This window comes from Mus musculus, chromosome X (genome assembly GCF_000001635.26).
Source record: "Mus musculus strain C57BL/6J chromosome X, GRCm38.p6 C57BL/6J".
Taxonomy (NCBI): domain Eukaryota; kingdom Metazoa; phylum Chordata; class Mammalia; order Rodentia; family Muridae; genus Mus; species Mus musculus.
The window spans coordinates 166,439,751-166,453,928 of record NC_000086.7 but is presented as its reverse complement, the minus strand read 5'-3'; the positions used below and the strand labels follow the sequence as shown (position 1 = coordinate 166,453,928).

Below are 14,178 nucleotides of genomic sequence, written 5' to 3'. Positions count from 1 at the left end.
AACTTTTACCTGTGTAGAACATTACCGATCAGCTCCAGACTGTCAGATGAGCTTGCTTAACGCTTTACCCTTACACAGGTTCTGGCTCCCATGCCTTTATTCCTGGAATGCTGCTTTCCTGTTTGAACACTCTGAGGTATCAGTCATTGCTGGACTTCCTCTTGAGCTTCCTGAAGGTCACACACGACAACTAGTACTTAACTGTTGCAATATACTTATAAGGTGAATGGCCCTAGTTCCCATTTTGCCCTCTTCTCCAGGGCTAGAAGCCAGGTCTTGCCCGACTTCCTGCTGTAGCTGCTACTGGTTGGGAATTATAGCACCTCCCTGGGTGTGAGTTCCGTGCTCACTGAGGGTGAGACAAGTTGTATATGGTAAAAACATTTGGGTCTCGACTGTTAGCATTGTTCAAAGTACCAGATTTAAAAAAAAAAAAGATTGTTTTTAATAGTATGTGTTTGTCTGCGTGTTGGTATGTGCGTGTAAATGTAGGTGCTCAAGGAGACCAGAGGCATTGGAAATCCTTCTAGAGGCACACCCTTTAGGTGCTGGGAAACCAGTTTGGGTCATCTGCAAGAACAAAACCACAAAAACATATTCTTAACTACTGAGTAACATCTGTCCAGCCTCAAGCCCTAGAATTTTACCCGAGTGCCTTTGTCAGCAAGTAAGAGGTGATCTGTGATCAAGATGTACCATCTTAGTTTTCAAACTTCAGTAGTGAAATGGGATTTAAAAAGTATTGGTGTTGGTCTGCATTTTAAAATAGGCATCAAATGACCACATTCTTGGATATAAATATTTATTTAAGAAATAAAAAAAAGAGTGATGATAACTTCACCAAAGAATACAAGAAAGTTTAGAAGTACTTACTCAAAAGTTAGAATGGAGAGAAATTTTCCAGTGTGTACATGAAAATCTGGTTTGCTTTTCCATACATATGTACTACTGTAAAATCAAACCAACATTTCTAATACAAGAGGCCACATCTGCCACCTCCCACCCTGTATATAGCATAAAGGTAAAGTGCAAATGTCAGTGTAACCCAGGCTTTTATTAGTAATACTAAATCCATATTATAACATTTTCCAAGTACAGATACTAATAAATTCAAATAAACCTCTAGTTTACTAAGAGAAAGGAAACACTAGAATGTAAGGTGACAGAGGCACCACATTTTGCCAAGGCCTGTAACTGGTGCAGCATACATAGATCTAGGGGGTCTAGAGTTACAGCAGGACGGTTATTCTCAGCCTCTGGCAGAGGTAGGCAAGCATGGAACACTTGGCATGGGCTTTCTGCTTCAGCTTCTTGGTACTGCAGTGTATTATGCATTTTAAAAGGACATCTCTAAATGTATAAATAACTCATTTCAGTCATGTCTCCAGAACTTTTCAGTCTTTAATCAATCTAACAAATATTAACTATGACATATGCTTTTGAATTAATAAATTAAGATCATATTATCTTCGGCAAGAAAAGTTTTCTCAAGTTTTTAAATAAAACTGTTCAGAACTACTGGTAAAGAGTTGTTTATACATATCACAGTTCACAAGCCAATATTAATGCTGATAGTCAACATGAAAACAAAGTACAATTTTAAGGGGATGTTTTCCAGGCAATTTCGAATGATTTACAGAGCACACCTTCCTGATACCCACGATGAGACAGCTGATTTCCGAGTTGTTCTCATTTAGCTTAAAAGGTGTTTCTTCCCAAGAAACTGGACTTTCCTGTCGAATGCACTCGATCGAATGGGAGAATTGGGTTCATAAAATGGATTCATTGCAAACTAGGGAAGAAAAGGGTTATTAGTGAGCCTATCAAAGGAAAGTGATTGATAAATCGCAGGTTGCTAAAGGAAATTCCCATCTTAAAATTTAGCAAAGAGTCTGAATCCCATTTTTAATTTTCACTGAAAGTGCTAGATTGCTCTTTTTTTTTTTTTTGATGAAGCAGAACAGGATTTCAAAAAGGAATTTATAGAGTGTAATCATGAGAGTTATAGAGAAAGAGACACCCAGGAAGTAAGGCATATCTAGGGCATCTGTGTGGGCTTCACAAAGAAGGATGCCCATTGTAACAGCTTAGCCAGGTGCAATTTCTGAACTTGGGAGCTTCAGGAGGACCAGGAATTCAAGCCTAGCTTTAGCTGCACAGTGAGTTCATGACTAGGCTGGGCTACATGAGACTATCTCAAAAAATTAACAGGCCCAGTGCCTAAAGCCAACTTGACAAGCAGACGTCCATCTCCAGAACCCACATAGTAGGAGAGAACTGATTCCTACAGGCTGTAGTACACCATGGCATGTGTTACCCCTCCTGAGCCTCCCAGCCCCACAAATAGACAAATAAAAAATGCAACAAGAATCTTTAAAAAAATAAACAACAAAAACGTCTCCCGCCTCCCCCTGGGAGGCAGGTTCTCATTCTGTTCCCTAGCCTGACCTTGAACTCTGTAACCTAACTAGCCTTAAATTCACTGTAGTCCTTCAGTCTCCTAAGCCTTAAAATTCAGGTGTAAGCTACCACACCTGCTTATCTGATAGCCTCTTGTGCAGGCCAAAGCTGCCTTAAACTTACCTTTTATCTGAGACTGGCTTTGCAATCCTGAGTTTCCTATTCTACCTCCCAAATGCTGGGATCATAGGCATGCATCTCCTTACCTGGCTCCTCTTAGGAATTCAGTATTTTAGTTCTGAGAAGTTCCTGCAGCTAACCTTACGATAGTATGTCTGATATGGCCTATATACATTAACATGGACCTTGAATCTACTTTGTATTCATTACAAATGGATTAATCTATATGTCCCTTTGGATTATGTAAACAAACAGTAAAACATAAATGTCTCATATGTTCCATTTTTAAAAAAGTTATGCAATACTGTTGCTGTCATTTCCAACCCCAACCCCTCCCAAAACTCTTGTGTAGCTTGGCTGGCCTCAAACTCAAGCTTCTGCCAAGTGCTGGTATACAGACATTGCCACTGTGCCCTATACTTCTTTTAATTTAGGGTTTAAATCCTTTACTTTAACATAAAGCTAAACCACATCAGTTCCTTGGTTAATATAGGGGCTTCATAACATGTGAGAAAACACTAAGATGAAATTCCCAATGATAAGCGAAACTGACTTTTTATATCTTAATTTGGCCTCTATTTCCTGCCCTATCCTTTGGAAACATTAAGTATTTTCATTTTAGGGTATACTGTACCTTTATATACAGATCATAGACATCAGTAAAGAAGTTCTTTATCCCATCTTCTTGCCTCACATCATGAAGCATAATAAATCTCATATGTGCAGAGAGTTAAGGCGTGGTCTTTCTAGAAATGAAGCAGTTAAAGCAGCTCTCTATCTGCTAAGAGAGCCTTGACATTTGTCACGTCAACTGCGCTGTGTGACGGCAAAGCTCAATACATAAACTGCCTAAAATCAACTTAGCTTTATTTTAAGGAGAATGTAAAACAGACTTTAAGGAAAATAGATTTTGCTATGGTTCAGATACCCCCCCAAAACTATGTATGTATGTATGTATGTATGTATGTTAATGTATGTGAGTACACTGTTACTGTCTTCAGACACACCAGAAGAAGGCATTGGATCCCATTACAGATGGCTGGGATTTGAACTCAGGACCTCTGGAAGAGCAGTCAGTGCTCTTAATCTCCGAGCCATCTCTCCAGCGCCTCCCCCCACCTCTAAACACCATGTTTTTTTTTTAAGCCTTATAAATGAAAAGAGATTGTGTTAGCTTGACCTTTTGAAGTTGTAGGAGGGCCAAGCTTATTGACGGCAGTACCATCCATAGGCAGGTGGGCCCACTATACAGTATTCCTCTGTGGTCTCTACTTCAGTTTCTGCTTAAGCTCCTGCCCAGATTTCCCTCAATAATGGACTTGGGAAGTGTAAGCTAACCCTTTTCTTCCTGAAGTTGGTTTTAGTCACAGTGTTTATAACAGCAACAGAAAGCAAACTACCATAAGGTAAGGATATGCCCTGCAGTGACAAAGGCTGATACAAACCACTCATTAAATTTGTCCACCGTTTTTAAGTACATGTTGTTCGAAAGCCACATATTTTCGTCCACAAGGTCAAGAGCAGCATGAGCTATAAACTGGTTCAGATGACGGTGATCATCCTAAAGAACAAATGAAGAAAGATGAACATTTCCATACAGCGCCAGGACCACCAGCAATGCATTCTAAAGTCCGTCAATTTGTGTGTATTGTGTTTCTCTTATTTTAGATATGGCCTTACTATGTAGCCTAGAATGCTCTTGAGCTCCTGACCCTGCCTCAGCCTCCCAGGTGTTAGGACTACAGGTGAGTACCAGCATGCCTGGTTTTCATTCTGTAAACTCCATACATGTTTTTCTTAGGGGAAGACTCTTTGCATTTATTTCATGTATTATTATCATAAGACATAAAAGATTATGGTATTTAAAATATTATTGCTATCACTCACAAACAGGAACACCAATTAATAAATAAATGTCTTCAAGAAACTATTAAACATATTTCCAATGCTGGTAGAAGGCAGTTACTAACTTTCTACAACTATTTCATCATATGAAGAAGACTATTACTTTTAATGGAGGAAATAAGGCAGATCCTACTTTCCAGAAGTCCCTGTCTTACTAGAAGACAAACACACAGTGTGCAAGCAGATGTGGACCAAAGAGAGCACTTTCCCTAGGTGGGGACCAAAGTAGAAATCAAGGAGAGAAACAAAGGGATGCCATGTACATAGGGCCTCAAGGCCTGGAGGCAAAAGGGACAGCCAGGCTTCCTGAACAGAAGCTGCAGAGATAGTAGTGGTGGCCCTGGTGAAGACCTATGATAGGCCTCTTGCAGAACAGAGCTGTACATGGTTTTGGGACCTGGGATGGGGAAGGAGGTCATGCTTAGCCCAGGTTTGAACTGTCATCTCTATTAACAGCAGAAACAATCTGGTCAGAACTGTGGGTGTCCTCTTCATGGGCAAGATGGCCTAACTGAAAAGAAGGCAAGAGTGACTTACTATAATATAGAGAGTAAATTCATGACCTGGATGAAGTCTTACTCCTGTGGAATTCTCTTTCTCAATGTGTTTTTCAAAAACTGCCTGCTATGGAAGAGATTCTATATGGTATATAGCAGTGGTTCTCAAACTACGGGTGGCAACCCCTTTGGAGGTTGAAAAACCTTTTCCCAGGGGTCAGCTAAGACCATCTGTATCAGATATTTAAATTACTATTCATAAATAGTAGGAAAATCAGAGTTATAAGGTAGCAATGAAATAAGTTTATGGTTGAGGAGTCACTACAACACAAGGAACTGTATTAAACCGTCGCAGCATTAGGAAGGTTGGGAACACTAGTATATAGAGTCCTTCTCAAAACTCACATGGTCCTCCGAATGTGGCTTTAGAAAGAGGGTCACTGAAGATGGAGTTAGTCAAGGTCACTCTGGAGTAGAGCGGGCCTCTAATCCAGTGAACTTGCTGTCCTTAGAAAAAAAGGTTGCTGTGGTGTGCGGTGCCTCATACCTGTAACCCTGGCACTAAGGTGTTTTAGAACAGAGAGGATTTATGACCTGGAGGCCATCCTGGGCCATCTCGTGAACTCCAAGAGAGTCAGGGCTACAAAGTGAAACTCTGACATCCTCCACAACGAAAAATTAAATGGGACATCTGGCTACCAGAATACAGGAACTAAGTTGCTACAGGCCAAGAGAACTACCTTTTCATAGGAGTGAGGCCTTGCCAAGGTATTAATTTCAGACATTTGCTCTTAAAACTGCTACAGTGCATTTCTGTTCTATGCCACTCAAGTTTTGATACTTTGCTATGACAACCACTAGCATAACCTTTTTACTGGGGAGGTTGTTCCCAGAATGAGGCTGGTGGAAGGTCACCAGTTACCCAGGAACCCTTATACAGTTAAAGTATGTTTGCATTCCTAATGCTGCCATGCCATTCAGAGGATTCCTGAATCCTTAGAGAAATGGCTATATGCCGTGTCCGTCTCTTAAGCAGTTTTTCCTTCCTATACACCGATGATCACTCTTGAGGAATTAGGCACATACTGTGGAAATGCTTTAAAGTGAGTGGTAGCCAGAGAAAGAACTAATACCAAGACAAGTTAGATAACAAGAAAGCAGTACCTCTGCTGTTGCTTTTAGAATTTCCTGATGTGGCCTGGCTGTCAGTAAGATAGAAACAATTTAAGCAGTGCTGGAAAAGCCACAGAAATAAATTGCTATAGTCCTGATGACAGGATGACAACATGGGAGTAAGGTTCTTTTAACCCTCAGGTGCAAACTGATCTATGTCTGCTCTGATGAAAAATATGATTTGCTGAAGCACAATGGACTACTATGGCATTTTGAGGCAACAAAAATTGTCCCAGGCCCATGATAGGTAGGCTACAATTTCCATATGCTTAAGAAGCCTTTCATAGTTGGTGACATTCCTTCCTTACCTGTTTTCTATCAGTCTATGGAACTCCAGATAAAATCTAATTTAATTGTTGCTATATCTCAGTTGTTTTATTTATCCTGATCCATTTCATTTCGAAAATACTATTATGACATGCCATTAAAATGACATACAAAGTCTTATTAATTTAAGGTTGTGGGCTGGAGAAATGGCTCAGTGGTTAAGAGCACAGAGCACAGACTGCTCTTCCAGAGGTCCTGAGTTCAATTCCCAGCAAACACATGGTGGCTCATAACCATCTGTAATGGGGTCTGATGCCTTCTTCTGGTGTGTCTAAAGAGAGCAATGATGGTTTACTCATATACATAAAATAAATAAATAAATCTTTAAAATAAAAACAACTAATTAAAAAAAAAATTAAGGTTGCACCAGGTAGTGGTGCCTTTAATCCCAGCACTTGGGAGGCAGAGGCAGGCGGATTTCTGAGTTCGAGGTCAGCCTGGTCTACAGAGTGAGTTCCAGGACAGCCAGGGCTATACAGAGAAACCCTGTCTTGAAAAAACAAAAACAAAACAAAACAAAAAAAATTTAAGGTTGCATACATACTTTGGATTCTGCTTTCCCAGGTGGCAAAAATTCCATTTCAAAAACTGGATTATCATGGTGGCCAACAATTACGAAGTAGAAGCTCCCAGACATTGTCTTCAATACACAGCTCCTAATCAAATTAAACAAACAAACCAACAGATACACACACTTTTAATCAATACTAAGGTCCAAAATGATTAACATGAAGTACAGAATTCTAATTTTCCTATTTAAATTTGGCAATAGGGTCTGCTTTGTAGTATACTATCATAGGCATATGACTTTTGGACTCTACCCATTAAATATCTATGATATGTCCTTTAGAACCCAATGTACTATATCCTCTTATAGTATATCATAAAGATGTTATTTTCATGACTGAAAATGTAAACATTTAGCTCAAGGGTCCCTTCATCTGATGGAGTACGTTGGGCTTAAGTTGGACTATACTGTTAAGTGTTCCCATTAGCACCTGGAGAGACTAATAGAGGTTGTTGGTTAAACAGTAGAAAAAGCAAAGGACATAATTAGCTTGTCTCAGAAGTGTTCTGGAGGTACCCTCAAAAGAAGCTAAAAGCCAGCTTTACCACAAATCATTTCTACACAAGAGAGACAATGTAATAAAATATTTGTCCACAGGTTATACAATGTTTTTTGTCTTCTTTCTATCAGAAGGATGTATGCTACAAATTTAAATCTCTGAAAATACAAGGGCCTATGATATGTCTCTACATACACTAATTTATTATAAAAGCCTGACAGGCATAATAGACAAGTCTTTAATCCCAGCATCTGGGAAGCAGAGGCAGGTGGATTTCTATGACTTCCAGTCCAGTCTGGTCTATATAGCAAGTTCTGAGGCAGCCACAGCTATATAATAGAGACTGTCTCAAAATAAAAATAAACAACAACAAAAATGAGAGAAATTTGGGTAAGGTAGGCAGAAACTAAGTATTCCACAGTTTTACATGTATGTGTGTGGTGTGTGTGTGTGTGTGTGTGTGTGTGTGTGTGCTGGGTGAGTAGGTGTATCTGCATGCACCATGAAGATCAGTTACCTCTTGCTTCCATGTGAGCCCTAAGGATCAGACCTAGGTTGTCAGGCTCGGTGGCAAGTGCCTTGACTGCACCAACCCTATTCCACGGGCTTCAACAGAAATGATCAGAAAGCTGCTTGGTAGATGGGGTGGATTTTAGTATGTATATACAAGAGCTTTGGATTTAGACAAAGCCAGGTTCTGGGTCTCACTTGTGACCATAGGTTCCAGTTTAATCACCCTGTCTGTTTCCTCATCTATACAACAGTGGCAACACTGGAGCGACTTTACTGATGTGTAGGAGGCTTACTACATAACCTAACATATGTAAAGCATAGAAATCTAACAAAGGGTGTCTGGCTGACAGTGAGTGCTTGATTAAGTGTTATCTAGAATAACATGGAAGAATACATGACACAGCTAACTCCTCAGTATTGTATCAGAATCTAGGCAACTGGACTGTCTAGTTAGCCTCCTGGACATCTGAAGCCATGAAAGACCACAGCTTACCAAGCCCCCCTAGGTCGTCTGCTGATTCACAGAAAAATCAATGATAACCAAAGAAATTGGGAATGTGTTCCCTAATGAAGAAAAGCAAGGCAAAGTTAGCACATTTCAAAATGGAAGTCTATAATTGTGGAAGACAAACGTGAGACACTTTTTGGCACAAAGAAGTGTTTAGAACATTATCTAGGGCAGGAAGGAGCCCACACTTGCAGACTGCAGGCCAAAACTTAACCTCATGCACCCTACTACTATTGTCTAAAACCTGCTTTCATCCTTCAATGGAAGAGCTGAGCACTGACAACAGAGACTACCTAGCATAGAGCCCGAAATTATTTACCATTTAGTCCTTTCCAGAACAAGCTGTTAGCTTTAGGAGAAAGACAAGAAAAAGGATCCAATATTAAAAGTGGATAACAAGGATAAGTAGGAATGATAGAAAACTATGCATGGCTAGGAAGCCTTTGCAGTAGTCACAGAGAAAAGGAAAGGAAAGAGAACTTGAAGTTTGAAGCAACTAAGCAATGATATCATGAATTCCTGCTATAAAGGGCTGCAGTATGCCAAGGGAAGGATTTACTTTGTTCGGCACAAATAGCCACAATCGCATAGGAGGGAGCCCCCAGACAGCAGAAGGAAATGCAGGCACAAAAAGATAACCCACATCATGCCCCACAGTTCCTTTATGGGATGTGCAAATGGTATAGAAGTGTCTTGTCTAAGGATACCATTAAATAGAATAGGAAAGGGTTCTCTTACAAGCTACTCAACTAGGCGTGAGACAGAGCTTTTTCCCCTTAGTACTTACTTACTGCATAAACACTGGCTTTCCCAGGCCATCTTCATCCATCCAAACAGAAAGCACTTCACACAGTCACTGAGACCCACTTTGGTCATCTCCATTTCCTTACCACCTTCTTGTTACTCCCTCCTTACCTCTCTCAAACAGTCCCCACTTCTTCTTTTATTTGCAAATGTTTTTCAACCTAGCTCTCATATGTAAGAGAACGTATGCAGCATTTAGACTTAGCTGCTGTTCTTAGGCTTACCTCATGCTGGGCACTGGGCAAAGGTGCTCCACACTTTTGTTGTCCACGCTAGTAAACTTTCTGCCAAGATAGGCATGCTCTATAACCATACTATCTAATATAGAAGCCACTAAGCATCTTAATCTCTACAACTTTTGAAAATGTTACAGTCCCTATGGATAAAATAGGTGCTTATTAGCTGATCCCCAAATACACAGATTAAAGCAGACATGCTATCCTAGCACCACGGAAGCTAGGGCAGGCAGGTCCTAAGCTCAAAGCTAGCCAGGCTCCACGAAAAGAGCAAAATTAAAGGAGAACTTAAGTGTACAAACTATGGAAGAAAAGCCAATGCTTCTAGGTTGTGACCATTAGGAAAAGAAGGGCTTCCAGCACTGGACATACACGGAAATAACAAAAGATGCAAATCTGCTTAATTTCCATTCTCCCTGTTACATACAAAGCATAACTTCCCAGCAGCGGGGCAGGCAGGCGGTGCAGGATGCAAATTTCAAGACTGCATGTTAGATATTAGAAAACTTCCTAAGCATTTCAATTCAAAAAAGTCTTCAGGTCCTGGCCAATTATATAGCTTGGATCAACAACTCTCCATCTACTGTTAAGTGACATTAAAGAAATCATAGGCACAGAAAGGTTCTATATGCTAAGAGACAGGTAATGCTATTCCAATTTTCAGAAACAGATAAAAGGATATCTTCTCATCTATGACGGGGTATATTCACGAGACTAAAACACCAACCTAAGTAGGTGTTACCTGGCCGATTTTGGTCAGATAGCATGTCAGGACCTTTTTTTGTTTTCTGTACAGTAGCTCATTCAGTATAAGTTAAGAAACCACGACTAACATCACATCCAGGTTATTATTCATTTAATTCTCTACTTATACTAAGAACAAACTACATCAAACTTCACTTTTCTGCTCTGAAAAGGAAATGTGGTAGGTGGACAGTAAATTTTCTGGGTATTTTGGTATCTATGTAGGAGCACACTAGAGACCTATAACCTGGGTGACAGAAAGAAGTCCCCAAAGATAATAGACACACTGTTCTGTTCTGTATAATATCCCCAGGGTTCTGACAGTGCCAGTGATCCAGCCAACACTCGTTATTTGCTGAATAAGGGGCAACCTAAAGCTGACTTAAAATTAATACCCAGAAACATCTGAGTGTTTTTTCTTTTCCTGGAGTGTATGTGCATGTGTGTGTATGTGTATATGTTTTGTTTTGAGACATGGTCTTGCTATGTTGCCCAGGCTGGCTTTGATCTCATGATCCTCTTGTTTTAGCCTCCTGAGTGCGTGGATTGTAGGTCTGTGCTATCATGGCTGGTACTAACTCAGTAACTTAAAGACAACTTATCACATTCAAATACAAGGTAACTATTAAGAGTTTCCTAGCAGACCAAAGTGAGGAATAAAAATCATCTCCAGGGCTAGGTCTGCTGCTATACATCTTTGATTCCAGCACTTGTGACGGGGAAGCAGATGGATCTTTGTGAGGTTCAGACAGCATGGCTTGCATATAAGACCAGGGACAGCCAAGACTATATAAAGGGAGACCCTGCCTCAAAATGGGGTAACAGGAAAGACACCATGGGACCTGTAAGTCTACCAGTGTTGCATAAAATTATTAAGATATAAGAGACTGAGATATATATAGTCTTGTACTTGAGTTTTAAAATCAGCAGAAGCCAGCTACAGTGGTTCACATCTTTAAACCCAGCACTAGGGAGGCTAAAACAAGAGAACAATTATGAGTTGGTCCAGCTAGGCCACAGTATGAGACTCTGCCTCAAAAAACTAAAACCAGTAACAACAAACCAACTGTACAACAAAAGGAGAGAACCCTAGAGAAAAAGAAATGAGAATCGAAAAGTTTGGATTTATTGCTCAGTGAGGCAGCAGCAGCCTGACATGTCAAGAAAGAAAAGCTAAAGAATTCTAGGCTGAATAAAGATTAAGACCGCTGGGGCAAAAAGATTGTGCAGCAGTTAAGAGAACATACTGCTCTTGCAGAGGACACAAGTTCAATCCCAGCTCCTACATCAGGCAGCTCACAATTGCTTGTAACTCCAGCTCTATGGGATCTAATGCCTTCTTCTGGACTCTGTGGGTACCTGTACTCATTACACACACACACACACACACACACACACACACCTCTAAAATAAATCTAAAAGTACAAAACAACCAAAAACTGAGTGAAGACAGTGCCCAAACAAGGTGTGGAAAGTGCTGCTGTCATCCTCATTACATCTCCTGTGAAAATACTTAGTTCTGGAAATCATAATTTCAAATGATGGATACCTTTAAACAATATGTTGGGAGCAGGGGGGTGGGTGGGGACTTAGACAATGAATGGTCTGAAAACAAAACAAAATAAGAGCAACTGAAGGAGCCAGTCGAGGGTGTTTTAAGCTAAGTGAGGATGAAGTGTTCTGTGGTGGGTGTTTAGTATATTCTTGAAATATAATGTCTAGTAGGAAAGGGATTTGACTAGGGATAGCTCGTGGTTCCTTATGAGCAAAATCTGCTTTGCTGGTATGGCTGCCAGGAGCTGGTGCTGAGAAACTGTGTGGTCAGCAGTGAAAGGCTGTGATCAATTAATTATTCATGTCTGGTATGGCTGTCAGGAGTTGGTGCTGAGAAACAGTGTGGTCGAATGGCTATGATCAATTATTCATGTCTGGTATGGGTTTGAGGGAGTGCAGTACATACACAAGATCAAGTATTTTTTTTTAACTCTAGACTTGACAGGCTTATTCTAAACTGCTGTAAAGGCCAAGCCCAGGGCTGACATCTGAAGTTACCAGGAAGCTAAAAATTCATATGGTGCAATGGTGGAAGACTACTAGTGCAAGAGCAGGATGAATTTAGAAATCCTTACAAGTTAAACATTTTAGTTAACAGGCAAACACAAGATAAAACGCATGCACCCCAGTTCAAAGCCGTCCATATTTATAGCAAATCTCTCTATGGAGGAACCTTTCAGAAACTTGCTCCTGACAGCTGTAAATTCAACTTGCCCCACAGATCAGCAAAACTAGTGGGGCTTTTCTATAAAATGAAGCTCCGTGCTTCTCAAGGAGATGCGCTTTTGCCCTCTTTGAGAGCATCTGTCAAAGTCTGGAGGGCGAGGTAGGGTACCACTGGCATTTAATGGAAACTGACCAAGGATGCGGTCAACCTACGATGCCCGAGACCGCTTTCTACAGTAAACCGGCTGCAAAGGGCAATGGCATTGCAATGAAGATGCACTGCGTTAGCGACCTGGAGAACGCCAAGCCTCCGTCCCAGTGCGCGGAGGTCCCCTCCAAGGGGACACGGAGGCTATACCAACTAGGAGAACGGGGATTACTCGGCGCCGGGGGGCTGGGCGTGCTGTCCCGAGTCAGGGCTGGGTAGAGGTAGAAGACCACTGTTCGCATCACGGGAGGCCTGGATGCCCCCGCGGACCCGGAACGCCCGCCGCCTGCTTCCCTCCAGAGCTCACCTGTAGGGAGGAGCCGAGATGAGAACCGGCCGCCTCTTTAATCTGCGCTCGGGAGCCTCAGCCTGGGAGTCCCAAAATCACTCTCGCGAGATCTGAGGCTATGCTCTCGCGAGACGTGGCCGGGACTGCTCGCCTAAGAGCGCGCAGGCGTCACGGAGGGCCAAAGCCTGGGCGGTTAGGCTGAGCCGGCCGAGCGGGCCGAGCGGCCGGAGCGGGCGGAGCAGGCGGCGGGCGGCGGGCAGTGTAGGGATGAGCTACGGAGCAGGGAAAACTGCCGACTGAGCGGCCGCTTCGGGGCCCTCGCTTGTCGTTTCCGTCTTTATTCCGTCCAGAGTCCCTCCTGGCTCGCGGACCCGCCCACCCTTCCCATACCGTGGGAGGAAGCGCGGCTGCTTGACGAGTTAGGGGCTGAATGTTTAGCTCTCTTGCTCCCCTAGGTCCCCAGAGACAAGCTGGATTCCGAGGTCAAGGGCTCCCTCTCCTCCTGCGCCCCGGCCCGGGCCGAGGAGTCCGACCGTGGAGGGGCGAGCTCGGGAGGAAAGCAGATGAGGATGGCTCAGGTAGTTCCACCTGCCACTTTCCAGGGTTTTTCCGATTGGACATCTCTTTGTTTTGATGTCCGTTAAGCATCTTAGGGCTTCCGGTGAGGTCACTGATTTCTGAAATTCAGGTCCACGTTGACACTAGGTAACCCATCATTTTCTCTTTTCAGTCCAACATGCCCCACAAGTCTGATGTGTTGAGTCAAGATGAACTGCGCAAAAAGCTATACCAGACGTTTAAGGATCGGGGTGTACTGGACACACTTCAGGTATCAGATTTAGGCACAATCGTGTCGTTATACTTCCACAAGTGTAACCTTTAACCGCAGGTGGCTCCACATTTAAATTCATTCATTAAGGTAGCACATAACCTGTATAATGAACACATTGCCATAAAACTAAGCTGCTGTTACAAATCTTGTTCCCAGTCTCGCTTTGATCATGCTACGTCTATGTAGTGAGCAGGAGGGGGACTTGCGAGGAACGGACTGCAGAGGGTAATGTGAGCAGAGTACTGTGGTCTACATGTCTGAGAACAACAAAATGA

General features: G+C 42.1%; 2 protein-coding genes across 5 annotated transcripts in view; one reads left to right on the top strand and one right to left on the bottom strand.

The window, feature by feature from the left end:
* Nucleotides 1-788: 788 nt before the first annotated feature.
* Nucleotides 789-13,227, bottom strand: Trappc2 (trafficking protein particle complex 2). 3 transcript variants are annotated; one of them, XR_003953020.1, is made up of 5 exons: nt 13,090-13,227; nt 7,027-7,138; nt 4,026-4,141; nt 3,215-3,326; nt 789-1,792 (listed from the first exon to the last, which is right to left on the bottom strand). XR_003953020.1 is itself a non-coding variant. In NM_025432.4 (5 exons), the coding sequence occupies exons 2-5, from the start codon at nt 7,117-7,119 to the stop codon at nt 1,694-1,696; spliced, it is 423 nt and encodes a 140-aa protein (NP_079708.2). In that variant the 5' UTR covers nt 7,120-7,138; nt 13,090-13,174; the 3' UTR covers nt 789-1,693. The 3 variants fall into 3 exon arrangements, 2 of the variants coding, with proteins under 2 accessions (NP_079708.2, NP_001300651.1); NM_025432.4 differs by having other exon boundaries at nt 3,215-3,300; nt 3,997-4,141; nt 13,090-13,174; NM_001313722.1 differs by lacking the exon at nt 3,215-3,326 and having other exon boundaries at nt 13,090-13,174.
* Nucleotides 13,225-14,178, top strand: part of Ofd1 (OFD1, centriole and centriolar satellite protein) — a 54,132-nt gene continuing 53,178 nt past the window's right edge. The window contains exons 1-2 of one of the 2 annotated variants that reach the window (NM_177429.3): nt 13,225-13,649; nt 13,802-13,900. In NM_177429.3, the coding sequence (NP_803178.2) occupies nt 13,635-13,649; nt 13,802-13,900 (114 nt within the window). In that variant the 5' untranslated portion in view covers nt 13,225-13,634. The remainder of the gene's footprint in view (nt 13,650-13,801; nt 13,901-14,178) is intronic. The other variant, XM_006528839.4, reaches the window with a different exon arrangement.